Source organism: Hypanus sabinus, chromosome 10 (assembly GCF_030144855.1).
Source record: "Hypanus sabinus isolate sHypSab1 chromosome 10, sHypSab1.hap1, whole genome shotgun sequence".
Lineage (NCBI taxonomy): Eukaryota > Metazoa > Chordata > Chondrichthyes > Myliobatiformes > Dasyatidae > Hypanus > Hypanus sabinus.
In genome coordinates this window covers 37,173,884-37,198,019 of record NC_082715.1, presented here as the reverse complement: position 1 = coordinate 37,198,019, position 24,136 = coordinate 37,173,884, and the positions used below count along the sequence as shown (strand labels likewise).

Here is a 24,136-nt window from a genome sequence, read left to right as displayed (position 1 = left end):
TTCAATTTCGCAAATTCTTTAATCTGAAAAACTTTGCTTTGGACAGCCCTATTTTATGTAATTTTTTTTTTAAACCTTCATTGACAGATCAAGCTTTTAGTATATGGAAAAGGAAAGGTATAAAATGTTTTCGTGATCTTTTTTTTGAAGGTACTTTGATGTCTTTTGATCAACTATCCAACAAATTTGAATTACCTAAATCTAATTTTTTTAGATACTTACAAATTAGAAATTTCTTACATAAAATTCTTCCATCTTTTCCTAATTCAACTCCATCGGATTTTTCAGATTTGATTTTTACTTTTAATCCTTGTCAGAAGGGATTAGTAGCTTTTATTTATAACATGATTATGAAGATACAGCCAGAAATATCGGATAGAATTAGACAAGAATGGGAAAAAGAACTTCGATGTAATATATCAACAGATAAATGGGAAAAAATTTTACAAATGGTTAATTCCTCCTCTATTTGTGCTAAACATGCTTTAATACAATTTAAAATTGTACATAGAGCTTATATGTCTAAAGATAAACTTGCCCGATTTTATTCGCATATCAATCCTCAATGTGACAGATGTCACTTAGAAGTGGCTTCATTGACTCACATGTTTTGGACATGTCCCACTTTACATAACTATTGGAAGGACATTTTTGATGTCATTTCCTCAGTATGGAATATCGATTTACAACCCCATTTTATTACTGCAATTTTCGGTATACCAAATGAAGATGGCAATCAACTTTCCCCTTCAATCAGACGAATGATTGCCTTTGTAACATTAATTGCCAGAAGGTCTATATTACAAAACTGGAAAGAAGTAAATCCTCCTACTACATTTCAGTGGTTCTCCCAAACTATTTCTTATTTGAGTTTGGAAAAAATCAGAAGCACTATCTTTGATTCTTCAATTAAATTTGAAGAAACCTGGGGACCATTTATTCGACACTTTCATATGAATTAATTTGGCTTATTTCAGATCCTTTTCTCTACTTATACTTGTTCAGGTATGGAGTTCTGGAGTTCTTTTCTTGACACCTTTATATATTTATAAAGTGTTATTATTGCCCATGTTAGTGTTAGTTTAGTATTTTTTTTCATTATATATTTTTTCTCATATATAATTTCAATTTTTTTTTTCTTTTTTCGACGATTATTTTTGCTTTTCATATATATTTACATAGACTTGATTGATTTATGCACCTTTTGTTGATGGATGTTTTAATAGGATATTATTATCCTATTACTAATGTAATCTCAAGTTTATTGAATCTGTAATCTATTCATTATTTTGTGTTGTTTTTTTTTATATATATGAAATTTAATAAAAAGATTGAAAAAGAAAGAAAGAAAGGTAAAACATATTTACAGAAGACAAAAAAGGAAGGCGGGTTAGCATTACCTAATTTCAGATTTTACTATTGGGCAGTTAATATTAGATATTTGTTATGTTGGTTGAAAGATGGGGGTGGATCTTTTGGCCCTTGTTGGGTGAGTTTAGAAACTAAATCGGTATCAGCTTATGCTTTGGGTTCTATTTTAGGGACTTCTCTCCCTTTTGCTCTTTCTAAATTGCCGAAACGAATTGACAACCCGATAGTTAAACATACATTGCGTATATGGTTTCAATTTCGGAGATTTTTTGGGTTGACTCAATTTGTTTTAAATAGTCCTATTGTATCTAATTGTTTTTTTCACCCTTCCATTATAGATCAAGCTTATTCGGCTTGGAAAACTAAGGGATTACTAAGATTTTCTGATTTATTTTTAGATAATTGTTTCATGTCTTTTGAACAATTATCCAACAAATATAACTTGCCAAGATTTCATTTTTTTTAGATATTTACAGATTAGACATTTTTTAAGTTCTATACTCTCTACGTTTCCAAATTTTGTGCCTTCAGATACTTTGGAGAGTTTATTTGAATTAGACCCTTTTCAAAAAGGGCTTATTTCAAAACTTTATAATATAATTATGAAGATACGTTCAGAGCCTCTTTATAAGGCTAAACAGGATTGGGAAAGAGAGCTTAGTTTTAGTATTTCTAGTGAGAATTGGGATAGAATTCTTCAATTAGTTAATACATCATCGTTATGTGCCAAACATTCACTAATACAATTTAAGGTCATACATAGGGCCCATATGTCCAAGGATAAATTAGCTCATTTTTACTCTCATATAAGTCCTATTTGTGATAGATGTCATTCTGAAATTGCGTCTTTAACTCACATGTTTTGGTCGTGTTCATTTTTGGAGAAATATTGGAAAGATATTTTTGATATTATTTCTGCGGTTTTGAATATCGATTTACAACCTCATCCGATTACCGCAATTTTTGGTTTACCAATGTTGGACTCACTGCATTTATCTTCTTCAGCCCGTCGAATGATTGCATTTCTAACTCTGATGGCTAGAAGATCTATATTGTTGAATTGGAAAGAAATTGATCCTCCCACTGTATTTAATTGGTTCTCTCAAACTATGTTATGTTTAAATTATGTTTATATTTAAGTTTAAATATGTTTAATGTTTAAACACTCACACTAATTTAGAAAAAATTAGAAGTGGTACTTTTGAGACTTCTATTAAATTTGAAAAGTTATGGAGACCATTTATTCAACATTTTCATATGATGTAATATGACCCTGTGCCAAGTTCATTTGATTTCCCAGCTTTTAGCTTATGTATTTTGAGAGGACCGGAAGTGACGGCATTGATGAATACTTATTTTTGTGAGATATTATCAACAGCCCGTTTTTTTTTCCTTCTCTTTTGTTTTTTTCTTTTATATTACTTATTAGTTATTAGATTAGATTAGCTAGTTCTGCATTATATAAATTTTTTTTTGTTTTTTTTCTTTCTTTTTTCTGTTTTTTTAATATTATACATTATGAAATATTTAGATTTACTATGTCCATACATATATCTTATGGCTTATGTCTTGGTAAACTCATTTATCTTGTAACTATTATGTATGTTTTTTTTTCATATGTAATGGAATGTGTATGTTGGTAATTTCTTTATCAATATATCATCTGTATTCTGTCCATATTACAATATTAATAAAAAGATTTAGAAAGAAAGAAAGAAAAGGTATAGTTTCAAGAAGACGGCATCCATCATTAAGGACCCTCTGTGTCCAGGATTTGCCCTCTTCTCAGTCCCTTCTCCATCAGGGAGAAGGTATAGGAGTCTGAAGTCCCACACTCAATGCTTTAGGAACAGCCTCTGCCAACAGAATTCAGAATGGCCCATGACCCACGCTACCTCACTATTCCTCTTTTCCACTACATATTTATTTTACTTAGTGATTTTTTAACATCTTGCACAGCACTACTGTCACAAATCAACAAATTGGACAGCAAATGTCAGTAATAATAAACCTGACTCTGATTGTGAGAATCTGTGGAATCGTAAACCAAACAACACAGTGTGAAGTGATTGAAGATGAAAAAATATGCACACAATAATGATGAGGTAGCACGAGTGAATCTGCAGATGCTGGAAATAAATAAAAACACAAAATGCTGGCAGAACTCAGCAGGCCAGACAGCATCTATGGGAGGAGGTAGTGAAGACGTTTCGAGCCAAAACCCTTAACAATGATCTCTACTTTTGCAATTAACTTAAAAAATCCTGGTTATATTGGCAATTGTTTTGACAATAGGAATGACCATTGAGGTCAATTTCAGTCTCTCATTATCTACATTGGGCTGGCACGTGGTGATATTAAAATATCAGCTAAGAGGACGAGAATATAAAAGCAGGGATGTAATGTTGAGCAACACACACAAAATGTTGGTGGACCACAGCAGACCAGGCAGCATCTATAGGGAGAAGCACTGTCAGCGTTTTGGGCCGAGACCCTTCGTCAGGACGAAGCCCGTCTTCTTGCAGTCCTGACGAAGGGTCTCGGCCTGAAACGTCGACAGCGCTTCTCCCTATAGATGCTGTCTGGCCTGCTGCATTCCACCAGCATTTTGTGTGTGTTGCTTGAATTTCCAGCATCTGCAGATTTCCTCGTGTTTGCTATGTAATGTTGAGACTTTGTAAAGCACTGGTGAGGTCTCACTTGTAACATTTTGAGGAGCTTTGTGTCCCTTATCTTAGAAAGGAAGTGCTGAAACTGGAGAGGGTTCAAAGGAGGTTCATGAAAATGATTCCAGGATTGAACAACTTGTCATGTGAAGAGCGTTTGATGGCTTTGGGCCTGTATTCACCAGAACTGAGGGGTGACCTCATTGAAACCCATCGAATGGTGAAAGGCCTTGATAGAGTGGATGTGGAGAGGATATTTCCCATAGTGGGAGAGTCTAAGACCAGAGGACACAACCTCAGAATAGAGGGGTGCCCTTTCAGAATGGAGATGAGGAGGTATTTCTTTAGCCAGGGACTGGTAAATCTGTGGAAATCATTGCCACAGGCAGCTGTAGAGGCCAAGTCTTTATGTATATTTAAGGCAGACGTTGATAGATCCTTGATTGGTCAGGGCATGAAGGGATATGAGGAGAAGGCAGGAGACTGGTGCTGAGAGAAAAATTGGATCAGCCATGATTAAATGGCGGAGCAGAATCAATGGGCCGAATGGCCTAATTCTGCTCCTATCTCATGATCTTAACAACTTAATTTGATTGAGAATGGTGAAAAAGAACTAAGTAAAAAGATAGAATTATGGACTTAAACAATTCCTAAAGATTCAAATTTCCTTTAAATACTGCTCCAGCAATAAAAGGATTCTTCAAAGCTGTGAGCCTGAATTTAAAACTCATGCTGTCACTCATTTTTAATTTCACTGGATAACATCCAAATCTTACATAGATATGAACAGATGCTTTCCTCCATTTCATGGGGAACAGGGAAGTAAACAAGATTAGAAAAATAAATTTTGCTAGTTCCACCATGAGTCAACACACACACAGATGCATCGTCACAGCTGAAGTGGCAGGAACCCACCATTACACTTCAAGTAGGTGCCTGAAGAGGCAGGTCGTCGTTCAAAATAGTCACTTCATTTCAAAGCAATTATTTGCAAAACAAGTTGAGGTGTTTCTGAGACCTGCTGGGGAAAAAAAATCAGTCTTTCCTTGCATTTTGTTGGAAAAATATAATGTATGCTCAACACACTTCCACTGAGGCAAGAAGAGAAACTTCTCTAAAAAGTAGACAGTATATAGACACAATGTTCCATCAAAGGTGTGTGCGAGCACAAAGGAATTTAAACTGTGCACAAAAGGTGTCACCTTCTAACTCATTGTCATGTTAGGCATATTTCACGATCATACACAATCACATTTCCTTTTCCAGTTTCTGATGCGACTTTATTTCTTTTAAAGAATAAATAAAAGGAATGAACAACAGACTGGACATGTTAGTGTATTAACCTTAGAATAGCTTCAGGTTTACCTCCAGTCAAAAATTCAGTGTGCACTTGTTGTTGTCACTGGGCAAAGAATTTCACAGCACAAGATTTTTGCTCACACTGGTCATCACAAACTAGAGGGAATGTTGCATGGACGCTGCATCATCATCTGACCAATTAGAAGACCACACCAAACTGGACTAAACATTCTAGGAGTTTTTTGCCAGGCTGGGTGCAGCCACATTGACAGATATACTGTAAGCAGACTTGAGGGATGGAAAGAGGATGCAGAAAGATCTGAGAAATTAATGTTTTTGTTATGATATTGAGAAAAATTAATTTTGTAAAATGAAAATGATGAAAAAACAAAAAATCTTCTGCAGATCTTAGTTTTGATTGCTCACCATCTACAATTTCCCCTTCCTCTTCAATTACAGCACCTTCTTCTATTTCTTCTTCCTCTATCTCTTCTTCTTCTTCTCCTTGGTACTCTATAAAGAGGAGAAATCATGAGAAACTTCATGCATATTCTTGGTACCAACTGCCTGATTAGATCGATGTTCAGCAAAATTACCGATTATCTAGAGCCACAAATCACTAGCAGTTGTCAAGGGTCCAAACATCACCAGATAGATGTGTTGGAAAATTCAGGAGCATTTTGAAATATACTTGAATTTTTTCTTCTCTATTAGTCCAACCTTGCTACAGTCTTAGAAAATTTGTCAGGTAACTTAAATTTCCTGCAATTACTAACACTCAAATTCAACGCCTGCTACGAAAATAAACTAGCCTGGTAAATCTCCTTTAATCTCCAGCCTCTCATCTTACAGCTATGCCCTCTATCTAGTAACTTAATTTACTCCTACAGGTTGCCCCTCATCCTCCCACACTCCAGAGGAAACAAACCAAGTTCATTTGACTTTTCCGTGTAGCTAATACCCTCTAATCCAGCTGAACTTCCGCTACATCTTCTCCAAAGCCTCCAAATCCTTCCTGTAGTGAAGTGGCCAGAATTGCACACAGTATTCCAAGTGTGGCCAAACCATAAATACAGCTGCAAGTCCCCTTCCTGATCATGATCCATGAAGGCACGTACAGCATTGGCCTTCTTTACCACCGTATTGACGTGTGAAGCCACTCTCACCAATGCAGCTCATAGTCCTGGTATTGAATATATATTCCCTTTTAAAAATTAGCTCCAAAAATTGAGCAGAAAAATGGCAGATGGAGTTTAATTCACACTTGTCTAGATTAAACTCCATCTGCTGTATCTCCATCCAACTTTCCAACCAGCATGCTTTCTGTTATATCCTTTGACAACCTTGCACAGTATTCATAGCTCCACTAGGTTTGCAAAAATTACTAATCAGCCCAATAGTTTCATCCATATCATTTAAATATATCACAAAAAACAGAGGTCCCAACATTGATCCCTACAAAATACCGCTGGTTTCTTGTCCAGTTAGAAGAATATCCTTTCACTACTACACTGTCTTCAATGAACAAGCCAGTTTTGATTCAAAACTACCAAGTTACTGTAAATATAACTCCTTTGCTTTAATCTTTTGCATCAGCCTACCACCAGAAACCTCGCCAAAAGGTTTATGAAAGTTCATGTACACACCATCCACTCCCTAACTTCCCCAATGAAAATCAATCACTTTCAACTCCTCAAATAAACTCAGTCAAGTTTGTTCATTGTCTTCAGCCTTGACAATAAAGTTGTTCTATTCTAAGACATGATCTCCACCAAACAAAGCTATAACAATGTTTAAGAGGCATTTTTCAATGATACCATTTTAGAAACATTAGACAGCTAAGTAAACAGGCAGGGAATGGAGGGATATGTTCATGTTCAGACATCATGGGTCAAGGGCTTACTCCTGTACTATGTTCTTTGATCTATGTAAGTGGAAGTCGCTGACTAACCATCAATAACAAGTGTGCATTTGTGAAACTTCTAAAGGCAATGAACTTGGTCTTCAACATAATTAAAAAGAACCTTTAACACGGTCATAGAAAAATCTGGATGGGTGGTATAGAGATGACCGGAGAAAGTCCTGCTTGGGTTCCTCTCTGTGTGAAAGCTGAACCAGGTTATGCAGCTGAAGGGATGCTCTGGACTTCAAGGAAGGGGGAGGGAGAGACACGGGAGAGGTAAATAAAACTGAGTGAGGGGGTTGAGGACAAATTTGTAAGGAAAAGAGCATGAATAAAATAAGAAGCAAAATAACTCTTCAGGAACACCACTAAAATTACTTTCTGGACTTTGCACCCGTGATCACCTCTCTTCCAATATTAAGATCCAAACTGATTAATGATGAACAATGAAAGTTACATATATACGTTGTTTTAATTGTTTACAGGAAAAAAACAGTAGATACATTGGCACTTCCTTGCTCACCAAAGAAAGACTGCATTCTTAAGAAACATAGATTGTCAGAATGGATGCTTGTTTAACCTGAAAGTTTTCTATATTTATCTTTGGTGCCTTATCAACCATCCAAGTTGACATCCAGCACCCTAACAAGTATGCATTTAACTCATAACTGCCTTACTTTTACATAGAAGAAAATTGCATGATTCTAACATTCTAGGTTAAGCATAAACTATCTCTTCCCTCCATTCAACCTTGGTTACTGGTCTGGAGCTAACGGAACACATGTGAGGGGTGGGGGGTGTGCTTTTACAAACTGCTACCTGTTGTTCACCTGAGCCAGTTATTAAAAACCAAGTTAGTACTAGTCAGTGGGCAAGACCCAGCTGATACAATATTCTGACAGAACTGCAATAGGCAAACAGCACAGAATCTGTAAATAGTCATTATCTTTTTCCCAGGGTGGTAGATTCTAAAACTAGAGGCCATAGTTTTAAGGTGAGAGGGAGAGGGTTTAGATGGGATACAAGGGATTTTGTTTTTCCCAACAGTGGGTGTTGCGTATAGAGAATAAGCTGCCAGAGGAAGCGGTAGAGGTGGTATAAAAGACATTTATACAGGTACATGGATAACAATGGTTCAGAGTTAAAATCAGGTTTAATATCACTGGCATGTATTGTGAAATCTGTCGTTATGCGGTAGCAGCACATTGCAATAAAAACTGTAAATTACAGTAAGAAGTACATATATAGTTTAAAAGTTACATTAAATAAGTCATGCAAAAAGAGAAAAAAAAGTAATGAGGTAGTGTTCGTGAGTTCAATATCCATCAGAAATCTGATGGCAGAGGGGAAGAAGCGATTCCTGAATCACTGAGTGTGCCTTCAGGCTCCTGTATCTCCTCCCTGATGGTAGCAATGAGAAGAGAGCACATCCTGGGTGATGAGCTTCCTTAACGATGGATGCCGCCTTTTTGAGGCATTACTCCTTGAAGATGTCTTGGATGCTGGGGAGACTAGTGCCCATGACGGAGCTGACTGAGCTTACAACTTTCAGCAGCTTCTTTCGACCCTGTATTTAGAAGGATAAGGGCCAAATGCACGAACATGGCAACTTAGGGACTGGACAACTTGGTTAGATGGTAGGGTCTGTGTCTGTGCTGTGTAACTCTGTGCCTTTGATCTCCTTAAATATTCAATCCAACTTGTACACCAGGGCAACATCTTGATAGCAGTTTACATTCCAAAAGGGCAATGGTGTGCATGGCCTAGGGACAGGTGTTTTATATTTTTGAGATCAAGAAGCTGGAGCTCTCCTGTGGGCAGCATAAACTCATCAGCTCTCCGACAGTCTGCACCACCATACCACCTCTACCATCCAACACTCCTCTGTTGACTAGTTCAGGGCATCAGCTGTCCAGGAAGAAAACCCACTCCCACCACCTGCAAAAAGCAACTATAGATGAGTGAGAAACACCAAGAGAACTTGTAGTACTATTAGTGTGAAATTATATTATACTTTCTGATTCACAGCTGATTAACATGTACTTTTGTTTTCTGAAATAAATCCCTCGGTTCTTATTGAAAGGACAAATCAGTGACTAAACTTGAAATCTTGACTGTCGCAGCAACACCCTGGCACTCAACGTCAGTAAGACGGAAGATGATTGTGGACTTCAGGAAGAGTAAGACAACAGAACATGGATCAGTCCTCAAAGAGGGACCAGAAGTGGAGAGATGAGCAATTTCAAGTTCCTGGGTGTCAAGATCTCTGAGGATCTAACCTGGTCTCAACATATCGATGCAGTTATAAAGAAGGCAAGACAGCAGCTAGATTTCATTAGAAGTTTGAAGAGATTTGGTTTGTCACCTAAAACACTCGAAAACTTCTATAGATGTACTGTGGAGAACCTTCTGACAGGCTGCATCACTGTCTGGTATGGTGGGGTGGGGATGGCTACTGCACAGGACCCAAAGAAGCTACAAAACTCTGTAAAGTTAGTTCCATCTTGGGTACTAGCCTCCATAGTATCCATGACATCTTCGTGGTGCCTCAAAAAGGTGATATCTATTATTAAGGACGCCCCACACCCAGGACATTCCCTCTTCTCATTGTTACCATCAGGAAGGAGGTACAGAAGTCAGAAGGCACACACTCAGTGATTCAGAAACAGCTTCTTCCCCTCTGCCATATTATTCCTGAATGGACATCGAACCCTTGAACACTTTTTTTATATATTATTTCTATTTTGCACTATTTTCAAGATAACTATTTAATATTCATACATATACTTACTGTAACTGATTTACTTACATATTTATTTCTATATTATCAATAATTGCATTGAACTGCTGCTGCTAAGTTAACAAATTTCACGACACATGCTGGTGATAATAAACCTGATTCCGACTGCAGGCATTCTGTCACAAAGCACGTGAAGGTGAAACAGATTGCCTCCTCTTGACCAGAACAGGTTTGATTCAATTTGAAGGATTCATAGCAACAGAGAACTGTGATGTTCAGATACTTTAAGTGCCTTACTGCACAGCCATCTGCATGCACTACTGTGTAGCCATGTATGGCTTGATACACACATCAAAAAGAACACTTTCAGAGTTTATAGTTTCTTGCTATATGGCAGCCATTCAGCCCATTAAATATATGCTGACTCTCAGAGCAATTCCACTAATCCCATCATGTTTAAATTCATTGTCACAGGCAATCAGACACAGAGCATCAATGGCAGGAAAATTACTTTTTTTGCAGCTGCAGCATGATACATCATAAACAGGACAGATACAAATTAACATAAACATAAATTAATGTAACTTACATGAAAAATAAACTTATTGACATGAGTGTAATCTCTAAGGACTGGAGATGGGCTAATGTTGTCCTGGTATATAAGAAAGGTGACAACTAATCATGGTAACTATAGATAAGTAAGCTTAACGTGTATTATAGGTAAGACAATAGAAACATTAATGAAGGATAAGTTGGAAAAGCTGCTGATAAGATCAGGCATGTTAGCAGAAAGCCAGCATAGGTTCAGAAAGGCAAAATCATGTTTTACTAATATGCTGGGGTTCTATGAAAGGGCAAGTAAAATTTATGATAACAATAGAGCAGTTGATGTCATTTACTTTGTCTTTCAGAAGGATTTTGACAAGGTATCCCTTGAGAAGTTAATATTCAAATTACAAGAGATAGGCGTTCAGGGTGAGGTATGCGAATGGGTGCAGAATTAGCCCAAAAACAGAAAACAATGAGTTATAAAGAGAGGATCATTTTCACACAAAGATGATGTTAAAATGGGGTTCCATAGGGATGAGTTTTAGGGCTGCTGCTGTTGCTGCTGCTGTTTCTAATTTACATTAATGATTTGGACAAGCACATGACAAATAAACTAGTAAAGTTTGCTGATGGCACAAAATTAAGGGGACCGGCTGATAACATTCAGACAGCAGAATCAATACAGGTAGATCTAAACAAAATCCAGATGAAATTTAATGTAAGTGAATGTAAAATATTACATACAGGAAGTAGAAAAATTAGATATAAGTATACAGTGGGGGGACTTGAGTTAGAAAATGTACTGTGTGAGAAGGATCTGGGCATCCTGGTAGACTCATCACGGTCAACAAAGAAGCGATTGGAAAGACTAATAGAATGTTGGGCTATATAATGCGCACAGTGGAGATCAAGTCTAAAGGCGTTCTCCTTAAGTTCTATAATGTGCTTGTGAGGGACACCTTGAATACTGTATACAATTTTGGTTTCCATATTTTGTGAGGGATGTGAAGGCATGCAGAGAGTTCAGAGAAGGGTGACCAGGCTCGTTCCTGGCCTTCCTGTTGCTCCATCTGTGATATTCTTTCCACTGGCTGCTAAACCATTGCTGCTTGCCAAACAAACTGTAGCTATGAAGAAAGACTGAAAGAATTAAATCTTTTTAGCCTAAGTAGATGTAGAATGAGAGGAGACATGATAGAAGTGTTCAGAATCATTAAGGGTATAAGTAAGGAGGATGCCAGCAACAAGGACATGGGGCCATAGATGGAGACTAGTTAAAGGGAGATTTCAGACTAACATCAGGAAGTATTTCTTTATAGTGACTCGTGGACACATGGAACACACTACCAAGTTGTGTAGTTGAGAGTAGTACTTTAGAGACTCTGAAACCTTTACTCAATAGTTATTTCAACACACTACGTGAATAGGAATTTGGCAAGCTTTGTTGGGCCAAATGGTCCGATCTTGTCAAAAACTTTCCAATGTTCTGGAGAAAAAAGATATAGTCCGATGTAGTTTTAGGGGATTGCAGGCTGGTCCTACAACCCAAATACCTTATTCTCTCTAACACACACTTGAGTTACCCACTAACTGCTGATTCTCGTACCTCTCACCTTCCTTCCCTTTCTTGGGGTCCAGTACCATTCTGATTCTCCCAGTCTACCTGCATGTTGAAATCCCCCATGACAACTGTATCATTATCTTTGCAACATGCCGATTTTAACTCTTCATTCAACTTACACCCTACATCCAGACTGCTGTTTGGGGGCCTGTAGATAACTCCCATTAGGGTCTTTCTACCCTTAGAATTTCTCAGTTCTATCCATACTGACTCTACATCCCCTGTTTCTATGTCCCCCCTCGCAAGGGACTGAATATCATTCCTCACCAACAGAGCCACCATCAGTCTGTCCTTTCAATAAGATGTATATCCTTGAATATTCATTTCCCAGGGCCTGTCCACTTGAAGCCATGTCTCTGTTATTCCCACAACATCATACTTGCCAATTTCCAACTGAGCCTCAAGCTCATCTGCTTTATTCCTTATACATCGTGCCCTACATCCTTGATCCGGCCCACAACAGTGGTGTCATCAGCAAACTTGAATATGTTGTTGGAGCTGTGCTTAGCCACACAGTCATAGGTGTAAAAGGAGTAGAGCAGGGAGATAAGTACACAGCCTTGTGGTGCATCTGTGCTGATGGAGCTCATGGAGGAGATGTTGTTGCTAATCTGAACTGACAGGGATCTACAAGTGATGATCAAGGATATAGGATCCAGTTGCACAAGGAGGTATTGAGGTCAAGCTCTTGGAGCTTATTGATTAGTTTTGAAGCTCAGCACCTTGGGTCTTAGATGTTGCCTGACATGCTACAGCATCTTATATAAGTTACACTGGTTTTCCAGCATGTGCAGAATCTCTTGAGTTTCCACTCCATCCCCCAAAAGTAGAACTTCCTGGGGGTCAAACATTTTAATGCTGATTTCCATTCCCATTCTGACATGTCAGTCTATGGCCTTCTCTTGTGCCCCAATGAGGACACCTCATTCCTTCAGGGTAGCCTCCAACCTGATGACATGAATATCAACTTCTCCCTCCGGTAAATAAAAAAATGTCCCCCCCCCCTTCTTCTATTCCCCACTCTGACCTCTTACCTTTTCTCACCTCCCTCTGGGTCCCTTCCTCCTTCCTATTCTCCTATGGTCCACACTCCCTTCCTATCAGATTCCTTCCTCTCCAGCCCTTAATCTTTCCTATCCACCTGGCTTCACCTATCCCCTTCTGACTATCCTCCTTCCCCTTCCCCCAACTTTTTATTCTGGAATCTTCCTCCTTCCAATCAAGTCCTGAAGGAAGCTTGTGGCCCAAAATGCCAATTGTTTGTTGCTTTCCATGAATGTTGCCTGATCTACTGAGTTCCTCCAGCATTTTGTGTTTACCTCTTGTGTTTACTTTTCCCCACTCTACATTTTCAGTTAAAATATTCAAGAGGAAAATCCTCTAAAGAGCAAAGTACCAGGATACTAAATCAAAGGAAATAAAAACAGAAAATTCTGGAATGACTCGGCAGGTCAGACAGTATCTATGGAGAGGGAAGAGAGTTAATCTTTCAGGTCAAAGACCCTTTGTCAGTCTTTCCAGAGTTTGCTGCTTTTGTTTCAGATTTCCAGCACCTGCATGGTTTGATTTCCACTTAGTCCAACATTGTTTTCCTTAATACCTGTTTGGAAATTTATCCTTTGCAATATCTGTTCGGCCCTTCCAAAGTTGACCACAAAATGATCCATGTTTTCATATCCAGGTTCTGTTTTCTCCATCTGGGCAGCTTTTGATGTATCAATAATCCTAAGAGAGTCAGTATATTAACATTACTCCAGATAGGTTGGCACGTACAGGAAGGAATTAACATTAATCCACATACTGCAGGTTCCTTCACACACACACACACCTCTTATTAAATGGAGTTGAGGTTAATAAATTTCCACCTTGCAATATTATTAAGCAAAGCTTGAGATAATGTTTGCAATTGAATTTTTTTACAAACCTAGAGCAATTTTCAGCTGTGGCATGGTTACCATTTAATTGTTTACACATAGCCAATTTGATTCTGACTGAGTTGGCATTAAGACAAATAAGCCATCCTCTTTTATCTAAATGTTTAATATACAATCTCAATGTTGTATTATAATACAAATAACCTTTAGTTGTTTTAAACCCAGTCACAGTAATAGCCAGCTTTAACAAGAGAATCTTACCCCAGTGTAAAGCTGATTAGTATTTAATTATATGTAATTATACATTATACAGTCTGCTGAAGATATTTTCTATTGTTAGGTAATACTGTTGATCAAATATTTGGGGAGTCAACATTCTTATAGGGTGGCCATAGACAGTGTGATCAGCCTGATGCCCTGACTGTGCAGTTGCATCTGAACTTTACAGTACCTTTCAATAGACCCCCTTCTTTTCAAGTATTCACCTCATTTTCAAGTGTAGAACTAGCAGGTAACACCTTATCTGACTGGGGAAGATAACTAATTTAAGATTCATTATTTCTGTGCAATACCTTATTTCCTTTGCTTATACCATTTTTCATTGTAGGATAATGGCAATTATGTTAGAAAGTCATCAGTTTTAATTTAACATCCTAGAAGAGGCAAATTTTTTTCATCCATATGTACATTTGTGGTTCGTTCATTCATTCATTCATTATGTGCCAGGTTGTATGACATGGGTGATCATGGTCTTTCCATGACCAAGATTGTTCTTGGCAATTTTTTTCTACATAAGTGGTTTTCCATTGTCTTTTTCTGGGCAGTGTCTTTACAAGATGGGTGATCTCAGCTATTATCAAAACTCTTCAGAGGTTGTCTGTCTGGCGTCTGTGGTCACATGACCAGGACCACGTGTACTGGCTGCTCAAATGACCATCCACCACCTGCTTCCATGGCTTCATGTGACCTTGACTGAAGGGCTAAGCAGGTGCTATAGCTTGCCTGAGGGTGACCTACCTACAGGTTAGCAGAGGGAAGGAACGGTTTACACCCCCTTTAGTAGAGACACTTCTCCAACCCTGCCACCTAAATGTTGACGGTACTTGACATAAACGGTGCTTATTCCATCAAGATAGAGTCAGCAGGGAGTTAACAGGAAGTTAAATTTTATCACTAATTTAAACAAGTGTATATTATGGATGTATACTGCACATCAACATATGTACATTCAAAAATTATCAAGACAGTGCCTCTTCTGGCCCCACATCCCTGCAAATGCTTCAAAATTTGTGAGTGATGTTAAAAAATTATAGTAGCAACAGCAAATTTCACTTAAATGAAAAGCATGCTTCCATTTATTAGAATGCTACAATAGACAGTAAGAATGTCCAGACATAACCACTGTTACCCTACAGTCGGAAACCATATTAATTAGCAAAAGAAATTGGAGCACAAGAATAATTCTGTGTCTGCATCAATGAGGAGCCATGCCTGTTTCCACATTGTAGGAATGTTACTGATATGCTGAGATATCAGCAACTTTATTCACCCTCACTTGGAAGGGAAAGCAGTCAAAATTTATGAGGTATATCCTGATAGACAGACGCACTGCACACACGTGTCAGCTGCAGACTGACAGAAGGAGTGTAATGCCTAGGGAACACCAGCAAGCGTGCAGGTTTCGACAGAAGCCTGAGGTTGGGTTAAAGTCTGGCAAAGTTATAGAAGTGGAAATGCACACTCATAACTCTCCCTAAAGATTAGATTAGCTTAAGTAAATATTAGCAAAGAACTATTACAGCAGAAACAAAGGTGTTTTGAAACCATTCTTTAGAAGCTGACTTACTTTTTGATCAGTTGTTTTGTGTTCTGTGAAGAGAAGAGATGCACTAAAATGAATTGCATTGCAAATTGCTGTAAAAACAACCCACAATAATATTGTATATCCACAACAGGGAAACATATTGGCCAGTGATAGACGGACCTGCAGGAACACTGCCATCTGCGGTTCCTCCATAGATTGCAAGGCGGTTTCTACCAGTTTGCTGGCTCCTTCCAGGTGATCTCCATACTGCCTCATCAACGATCTGACATATTGCACTTTCTCCTCCTGTTCGCGAGTTATAGATTGAAGCATTTCCTTTTTCCTCTCTTCTAGAATAGCATACAGAGCGTCAAATTTTTCACAAAGGAGTTGTTTTTGTCTTCTGCTGTTGTCCTGCAAAAGATATGAGCACCTGTTTGTGGCGTGCATGGGATGGACCGGTAGAGTCAAACACTTGCATTTTACGATGGACAGAGCATCAAAAGCTGCACCACTGATACCAAATTTCTTGATGCTTACAATGCATCCCCTTCCCGAGCATGACCACCAACCCATCGGGAAATGGTACTGTACTGGAATCTCTTAAAGGCAGCTTTTCTTGTTCTGTTCAGTGCATATAGAGGGAGGTTCATTTCTCAAACTGGTTTGCACACATCTGCCATCAATAGAAGCGATAATGCAACTGTTCAGTAGTAACTAGATAGTACACTTATACAGAGCAGGATAACTCAGGCTGGTAGCTGGTCTGTTGCAAACCAGCTTACAAGTGGTACATTGCCACAGTGACTTTCAAAGCACTTCCTTAGTGGTAAAGGTCCGTGGACAAGAGGTTGAGGGGGAAACTACAAAAATCCTACTAATGCAGGGACACTTCTCAGGGAGCAGCCACTTTCCATTGCTGGCAGGGCCCTAAACCAATGGTGGTATCTCCTTCCATGTCACCTTTGCCATACAGTTGTATAACCCATGAAGTCCTGAAGAAGGGTCTCTGCCTGAAACGTCAACTGTTTGTCCCTCAGAATCAGGTTTATTAGCACCGGCAGGTGTCGTGAAATGTGTTAACTTAGCAGCAGCAGTTCAATGCAATGCATAATATAGAGGAGAAAATAAATAAGCAAACAAACAAGTAGTTAATTAATTAATGGTGGCTGACCTGCTGAGTTCCTTCAGCATTTTGTGTGTTAGTCTGTTTTATTTGACAATATTATAATTAAAGATGCAGCTTTTGACTAGTTCAATTTGAATATGGGGGGGGGGGGTGTGGAAGGACACATGGAGCTTACCCCACAGTCACAGGGAGGAAGATGCCAAGTCGACACAGGATTGAACCTGGACCTCTGGTTCTGTTGGGCAGTAGCTCCACAGCTGAACAGATTAATTTGGCCACAAGAGTGTGACTCAGGCTTTCAAGACAAGGAAGCAAGTGTGCTAATCTTTGAAGTCACAGATGACCTCAACAAAAGTACAATACAGATTTACCACTCGCACTTTTGGTAGCTAACTATGAAATTATGTGACATTAGCTCATAGGGAAAATTGGGAAATTGCATGAAAAGGGATTACAATTAACAATCATTAAAAAGATTAATACAAAGACTATATCAAAGCTATATCTGATGCAGGGTTTTGATCTGAAACATTGACAATTCAAAGCAAAAGTTGAGTTTATCATTTGCAAAAATATATGCAGAAGTGCAATGAAAAACTTGCTTGCAGAGAAATTGTATTCCTCTCCAAAGCACGTTTTGGATTTATTCTAATTATGTTATAATAATTTATTGAAATTAATTCAAATTCCACGATCTTGGCCAAAAATTGCCAAAGCAGTAACGTCTTTAAAGTTGCTAATCAGTGACCTAGCTGGGAGGTTCAACATGAATATCTAACAAGGTCAAGATTTTAATTCCTTATGAAGTTCCACCTTTCTCCACTTTGGCCCTCATAGAAAAATTGAACAAAGAGCTTGGGGGGCTTTTGTTTTATTATCATCCCTTCACAATGCTTCTCATAATGCTTCATAATGCTTCACATCTTCAGAAGAGGAAAGTGCCTTAACATCATTTGTCACTCTAACCCTTCTTCTATGACAGGTACTTCTTGATACTTAGGATCAACTGCTCGTGCGAGGCAGATTATTGTGGCTTATGCACCAAGTATTCTAGATTTACCTGGAAAACTTTCTTCAAACACACTTCAATTAATCATTTTCAGCAAATATAAATTTGCAATCAGGAACCCGTTGAACCTGCAACGAGTGGTACCTTTCAGTCATTACCTACACCGTCAGCTCATCATCTATCAGGTTGAACAATGACTTGTGTGTTAAATGCCAGACACGGCAGGGAAATTTATCAGGAGTTTACAATGTAATTTTTTTGTACTTCAGAAGCGAGTACATGTCAGAAGACTTTACTGCTGTAAAGTGTTTTGGACTTACTGCTGCAAAAGGACTTTAAAAGAAACAACTTCCACACTTCCACCCCCAATAAAAACAGACTCTTGGGTTTGGCATATCTTCAACCACTAGGCTGAAGATTATAAAGTTCAAACACAACATGAAGAAACCATATTAAGTACTGATTGTGATCGACATGCTAGAACTTTTTTAGAGAAATCTAATTTTTTAAAATTCATAAGCTTATATTAGAATAACTTCACTCAGTAAATTGATGTATGTGGCTGACTTGTTTACATTAGACTATTAATTAATCTATAGCAGCCACATTCTGTGAATAAAACATTGTAAATATTGCATAAAACATCAATTCCAAAAAGGGAAGACCAGAAGCATTATTCATATTAAAATGTGTTTTTAAGATGTGGCCAATTTGGCCGAGGGAACTAACATTTTCAATCTATTGATGTAACTAAAACAGACTGTAAGCATAGATGCCGTGAGAATGCTAACAGAACTCAAGGGATGTGTACAAGCTGAGTGTGAGGACAACAGCATAGCAGATGGAATACTGTGTGGAAAAGTCTACACTAGACTTTTTTAAATGACAAGAGTCTGGGAAATATGATGTCCAAAAGGGTCTGCATGTTGTTGTACTCAAGCCACTATAAACAAATATGGTTGGAAGGATATTAAGAAGGTAAATAATATGCCTGCCTTCAATGCAATTGAATTTACATGGAGTAGCAGAGACAAGTCACTCTAATTGAATAGAGCCTTTGTAAGACCATACCTGGAAAACAGTGATCAGTGTTGGCCTCCTCGTCCAACAAATATATACATTAGCTATAGAGTGATTGTGCTGAAAATTCATCGCACTAGTTCTTGGGATGGTAAATGAAGAGAAATTGGATAGATTGTAGAAGGATAGGAAGAAACCTCATTTAAACAATAGAATTCTTAGTTTCTAATTGGGGTTGTTTGCCTTAGTGAAGAACCAGGGGCCATGATCTCAGACTTCTATACATGTGTGGTGGAAAGTACATCATACATACCTGGTTGCATCGCAGCCTGATATGGAAGCGCCAACAGCCTTGAACAGAAAATCCAACAAAGAGTAGTGAATGTCCCAGTACATCACGGGTAAAGCCCTCCCCACCGGTGAGCACATCTATACGGTCACAGGAAGGCAGCATTCATCATCAGGGACCCCCACCACCCAGGTCATGCTCTCTTCGTGCTGCTGTCATCAGGAAGAAGTTACAGGAGCATCAGGACTCGCACCACCAGGTTCAGGAACAGTTATTACCCCTCAACCAACAGGCTCTTGAACCAGAGGGAATAACTTCATTCAATTTCACTTGCCCCATCACTGAACCTATTGAGTCACTTTCAAGGACTCTTCATCTCATATTCTCAATATTTAGTACTTATTTATTATTTCTTTCTTTTTGTATTTGCACAGTTTGTTGTCATTTCCACACTGGTTGTAGGTGTGGTCTTTCATTGATTCTATGATGATTATTGGATTTATTGAGTATGGATGTAAGAAAATGAATCTCAGGGTTGCATATTGTCACAGATACTGTATGTACTTTGATAATAAACTTACTTTTTACTGCCCGTTGCACCACTGGCATTTAGAACAGCAATGAATGTCCTCCATCTCTGTCTGTCTTTGGCTATCTTCTTTATTGTACAACATGACGGTCCTCATTTCTGCTTCTGCGGTACATCGTCAAGTAGTCTTTGGTCTCCGCCCATCACGGGTCCAATGAAGTGCTGCCTTGATGATAGAGTTGGTCTCTCTTCTCATCACATGCCCAATCAGTCTCCAACATTTCCTCATGAAGATTGTGGCCATGTCCTCTTGGTGACACTGAATGAAAAGAGTGGGGTTGGAGATATTCCTTGGCCAGAAAATACAGAGGATCTTGGTGTGGAATAATGACAGCTTGGCAGGGCCAGTATTCTAACCCATAAAGAGTGTGGACAGAATGCAGCTCCGGTACAGCTTCACTTTGGAGTGGAAGATGTACTTGGTTGATCTCCATATGTTGCTCACTGATCTGAAGATGTTTCTAGCTTTGCTGAGTCTGCACTGGATGTCGACCTTGGTCCCACATCCTGCTGAATGATGGCTCCCAGGTAGGTGAATCTACAGGTGCTGGGTAAGTCAACACCATTTGCACTGACGGGAGGAGGAGACTCTATACTGAGAGACGTGGTCTCAAATGTTCCCTGGCTAACTCTGAGTTCAACCTGTCCACCAAAGGTACAGAGATGTTGAGTTTTGAGTGCTGGTATGTAAGTGATAGGAATGCGAGGTCATCTGTAAAGTCAAGGTCTTCTAAAGTAGAGAATAGAGTCCACCTAATGTCGTTCTGCTTATCTTTCACAGTTTGCCTCATAACCCAGCATAATATCGCCAGCATCACACAGACTTGACTGATTCTTGTCTTGACTTCAAAGCTTAAATTGCAGTCCCCAGCTGTGTAGGTGAAATTAGCAGAGAAACTCTGGATAAGTCAGATAACTTTGGAAAGAATCCCATATGGTCTGAGAATTCATCAGAGATTCTCCCTGTGGATGCTGACAAAAGCCTTTGCAAAGTCCACAAAATTTAAATGCAGCTGTCTCTGCCACTCTGTGCACATGATGTTACACAGGGTGAAGATCTGGTCGACATAGCCTCTGTTTCTCCTGAATCCAGTTTGCTCTTTCCTCAGAGCACACACTGACAGCATCTATAATCCATTGGACAATGACTTTGGTGAGAATCTTGCTGGGCACTGACAAAAGTGTGATGCCACACCAGTTGTTGCAATCACTTAGTGCTCTTTTCTTGGGAGTCTTCACAATAACTCCCTTTGTCTAGTTCTTGGGTACTTGCCAAATCCATGGTACCCAGAGTAATAATAAGTATTTCCACGAAAGTACAAATATCCACATTTTTTTTCATGTGAATGATTTTTATGCAAGCCAAGTACAATTCTAATGGGACTGTAAAAGTGGCATGAGAAATCAAATCGCTTTGGCCTTTTGATCTGAAGATGGGATAACTCACTTTCCAGTAAGATAATATATAACCATATAACAATTACAGCACAGAAACAGGGCATCTAGGCCCTTCTAGACCATGCCGAACGCTTACTCTCACCTAGTCCCACCTACCTGCACTCAGCCCATAACCCTCCATTCCCTTCCTGTCCATATACCCATCCAATTTTACTTTAAATGACAAAATTGAACCTGCCTCTACCACTTCTACTGGAAGCTCGTTCCACACAGCTACCACCCTCTGAGTAAATAAACTCCCCCTTGTGTTACCCCTAAACTTTTGCCCCTTAACTCTCAACTCAAAATGATGACATGTGTAGAGTCAGCAGCCTCTTGGGAAACAACCAAAGGTGCTTTTTCCTTTGTTAAATTTGTTTTTCATGTGAGACTATGCTGGACTCCAACAACTATGAGTACAGCAGGGTTACCACAGCAGTGAGCTGCTCATAGTTCAGGGTAGCCGGCTGGGGTGTCAGGGCCAGTTGGCAGTTCCAAGAAGCAGAGGCCAGCTGTCAGGCTGCAGGAGGAGGCCAGTCCACTGGGCTGTGGGAGGAGCCGGATTGGGTTCAGAGGAGCTGACCTGGGCACAGGCCGTGCTGCTGCCTGCCACTCGAAGGCACTGGAATTGGTGCACAAAGGCAGCGTGCAGTGAAACTCTGAGTGACTGGCTTGGACTTTTCTTCGGTGATCACAAGACCCTGTTGGACATTGATTGCTGCAGGCCTGCTTCCCTTGTTTGGTGGCGAGGCAGTAGTATTTGCTCTGTTGTAGCAAGGACTAGGCCTCAAACTGCAGGCTTGCCCACTGCTGCAGTGAGGGGGAGGAGCTGGTGCTTCCATCAGTGCTCAGTTGGGAGTGGCCTCTCCCCTTGGTGCTGCCCTCCAGTGTTGGATCGGTGGAATTACAGACTGGACTGTCACACGAGGTCTTAGTCTAAAAATATGTTTTCTTGCGTATCTATTTCCTTTACTTTTCTCTCTCTCACTATTTTGAATGCATGTGTACATTTTTTGCACCTTGGCCCCGAGGAACGCTGTCTCAATCAGTTGTATGGTTTGAATGATAATTAAACTTGATTTGATTTGAATTATATTAAATAATGTTTTCCGGAGTACTTTTGGGAATCTTGGCTCGGTAAAACTCATTTTATACACAAGTGGATTTGAACAAAGTATAAAGTACAAAGCAAATCTATTATATATACGTCACCATTTACAACCCTGAGTTTCATTTTCTGACATAACCAGTAAATTCAAGACAGACAGACATACTTTGTTGATCCCGAGGGAAATTGGGTTTCGTTACAGTCGCACCAACCAAGAATAGTGTAGAAATATAGCAATATAAAACCATAAATAATTAAATAATAAGTTAATTATACCAAGTGGAAATAAGTCCAGGACCAGCCTATTGGCTCAGGGTGTCTGACACTCTGAGGGAGGAGTTGTAAAGTTTGATGGCCACAGGCAGGAATGACTTCCTATGATGCTCAGTGTTGCATCTCGGTGGAATGAGTCCCTGGCTGAAGGTACTCCTGTGCCTAACCAGTACATTATTGAGTGGATGGGAGACATTGTCCAAGGACAGCATCCTCTTTTCAGACACCACCGTCAGAGAGTCCAGTTCCACCCCCACAACATCACTGGCCTTATGAATGAGTTTGTTGATTCTGTTGGTGTTTGCTACCCTCAGCCTGCTGCCCCAGCACACAACAGCACTGGCCGCCACAGCCTCGTAGAACATCCTCAGCATCGTCCGGCAGATGTTAAAGGACCTCAGTCTCCTCAGGAAGTAGAGACAGCTTGACCCTTCTCGTGGACAGCCTCAGTATTCTTTGACCAGCTTATTGTCAATTTGTATCCCCAGGTATTTGTAATCCTCCACCATGTCTACACTGACCCCCTGGATGGAAACAGGGGTCACCGGTGCCTTAGCCCTCCTCAGGTCCACCACCAGCTCCTTAGTCTTTTTCACATTAAGCTGCAGATGATTCTGCTCACACCATGTGACAAAGTTTCCCACTGTAGCCTCATCTCCCTTGCTGATGCACCCAACTATGGCTGGGTCATCAGAAAACTTCTGAAGATGGCAAGACTCTGTGCAGTAGTTGAAGTCCGAGGTGTAGATGGTGAAGAGAAAGGGAGACAGGACAGTCCCCTGTGGAGCCCCAGTGCTGCTGACCACTCTGTCTGACACACAGTGTTGCAAGCGCACATACTGTGGTCTGCCAGTCAGGTAATCAATAATCCATGACACCAGGGAAGCATCCACCTGCATCACTGAAACACAATGGAATCACCGAAAGACCACATCCAGCAATGATCAAAAGACAACAAGCCATGCAAACACAAAAGAAAGAAATTGAGTTGAAAAAACAGAGTTGAGGAAGAGCTTCTTCTCCCAGAGAGTTGTGGAGGTGTGGAATGCACTGCCTCGGAAGACGGTGCAGGCCAATTCTCTGGATGCTTTCAAGAAGGAGCTGGATAGATATCTAATGGATAGGGGAATCAAAGGATATGGGGACAAGGCAGGGACTGGGTATTGATAGTGAATGATCAGCCATGATCTCAGAATGGCGGTGCAGACTCGAGGGGCCGAATGGTCTACTTCTGCACCTATTGTCTATTGTCTAAATTAAATAATTAATATCAAGAACATGAGATGAAGAGTTCTTGAAAGCGAGTCCATAGGTGTGGGTACAATTCAGTGATGGGGCGAGTGAAGTTATCCCCAACGGTTCAAGAGCCTGATGGTTGAAGAGTAATAAATGTTCCAGAACCTGGTGCTGAAACTCCCTTACCTTCTTCCTGAGGGCAGATGCATGTTGCTTTCC

The 24,136-nt window shown here is 39.6% G+C and overlaps 1 protein-coding gene across 2 annotated transcripts in view; it reads right to left on the bottom strand.

Annotated features, from left to right (window-relative positions):
* The window catches only part of trim54 (tripartite motif containing 54), a 71,872-nt gene that overhangs the window by 16,466 nt on the left and 31,270 nt on the right, over positions 1–24,136 (bottom strand). For both annotated transcript variants that reach the window (XM_059981675.1, XM_059981676.1), the window contains exons 6-9: positions 16,008–16,241; positions 15,870–15,892; positions 13,750–13,874; positions 5,763–5,849 (exon numbers count right to left, since the gene is read on the bottom strand). In XM_059981675.1, the coding sequence (XP_059837658.1) occupies positions 5,763–5,849; positions 13,750–13,874; positions 15,870–15,892; positions 16,008–16,241 (469 nt within the window). The remainder of the gene's footprint in view (positions 1–5,762; positions 5,850–13,749; positions 13,875–15,869; positions 15,893–16,007; positions 16,242–24,136) is intronic.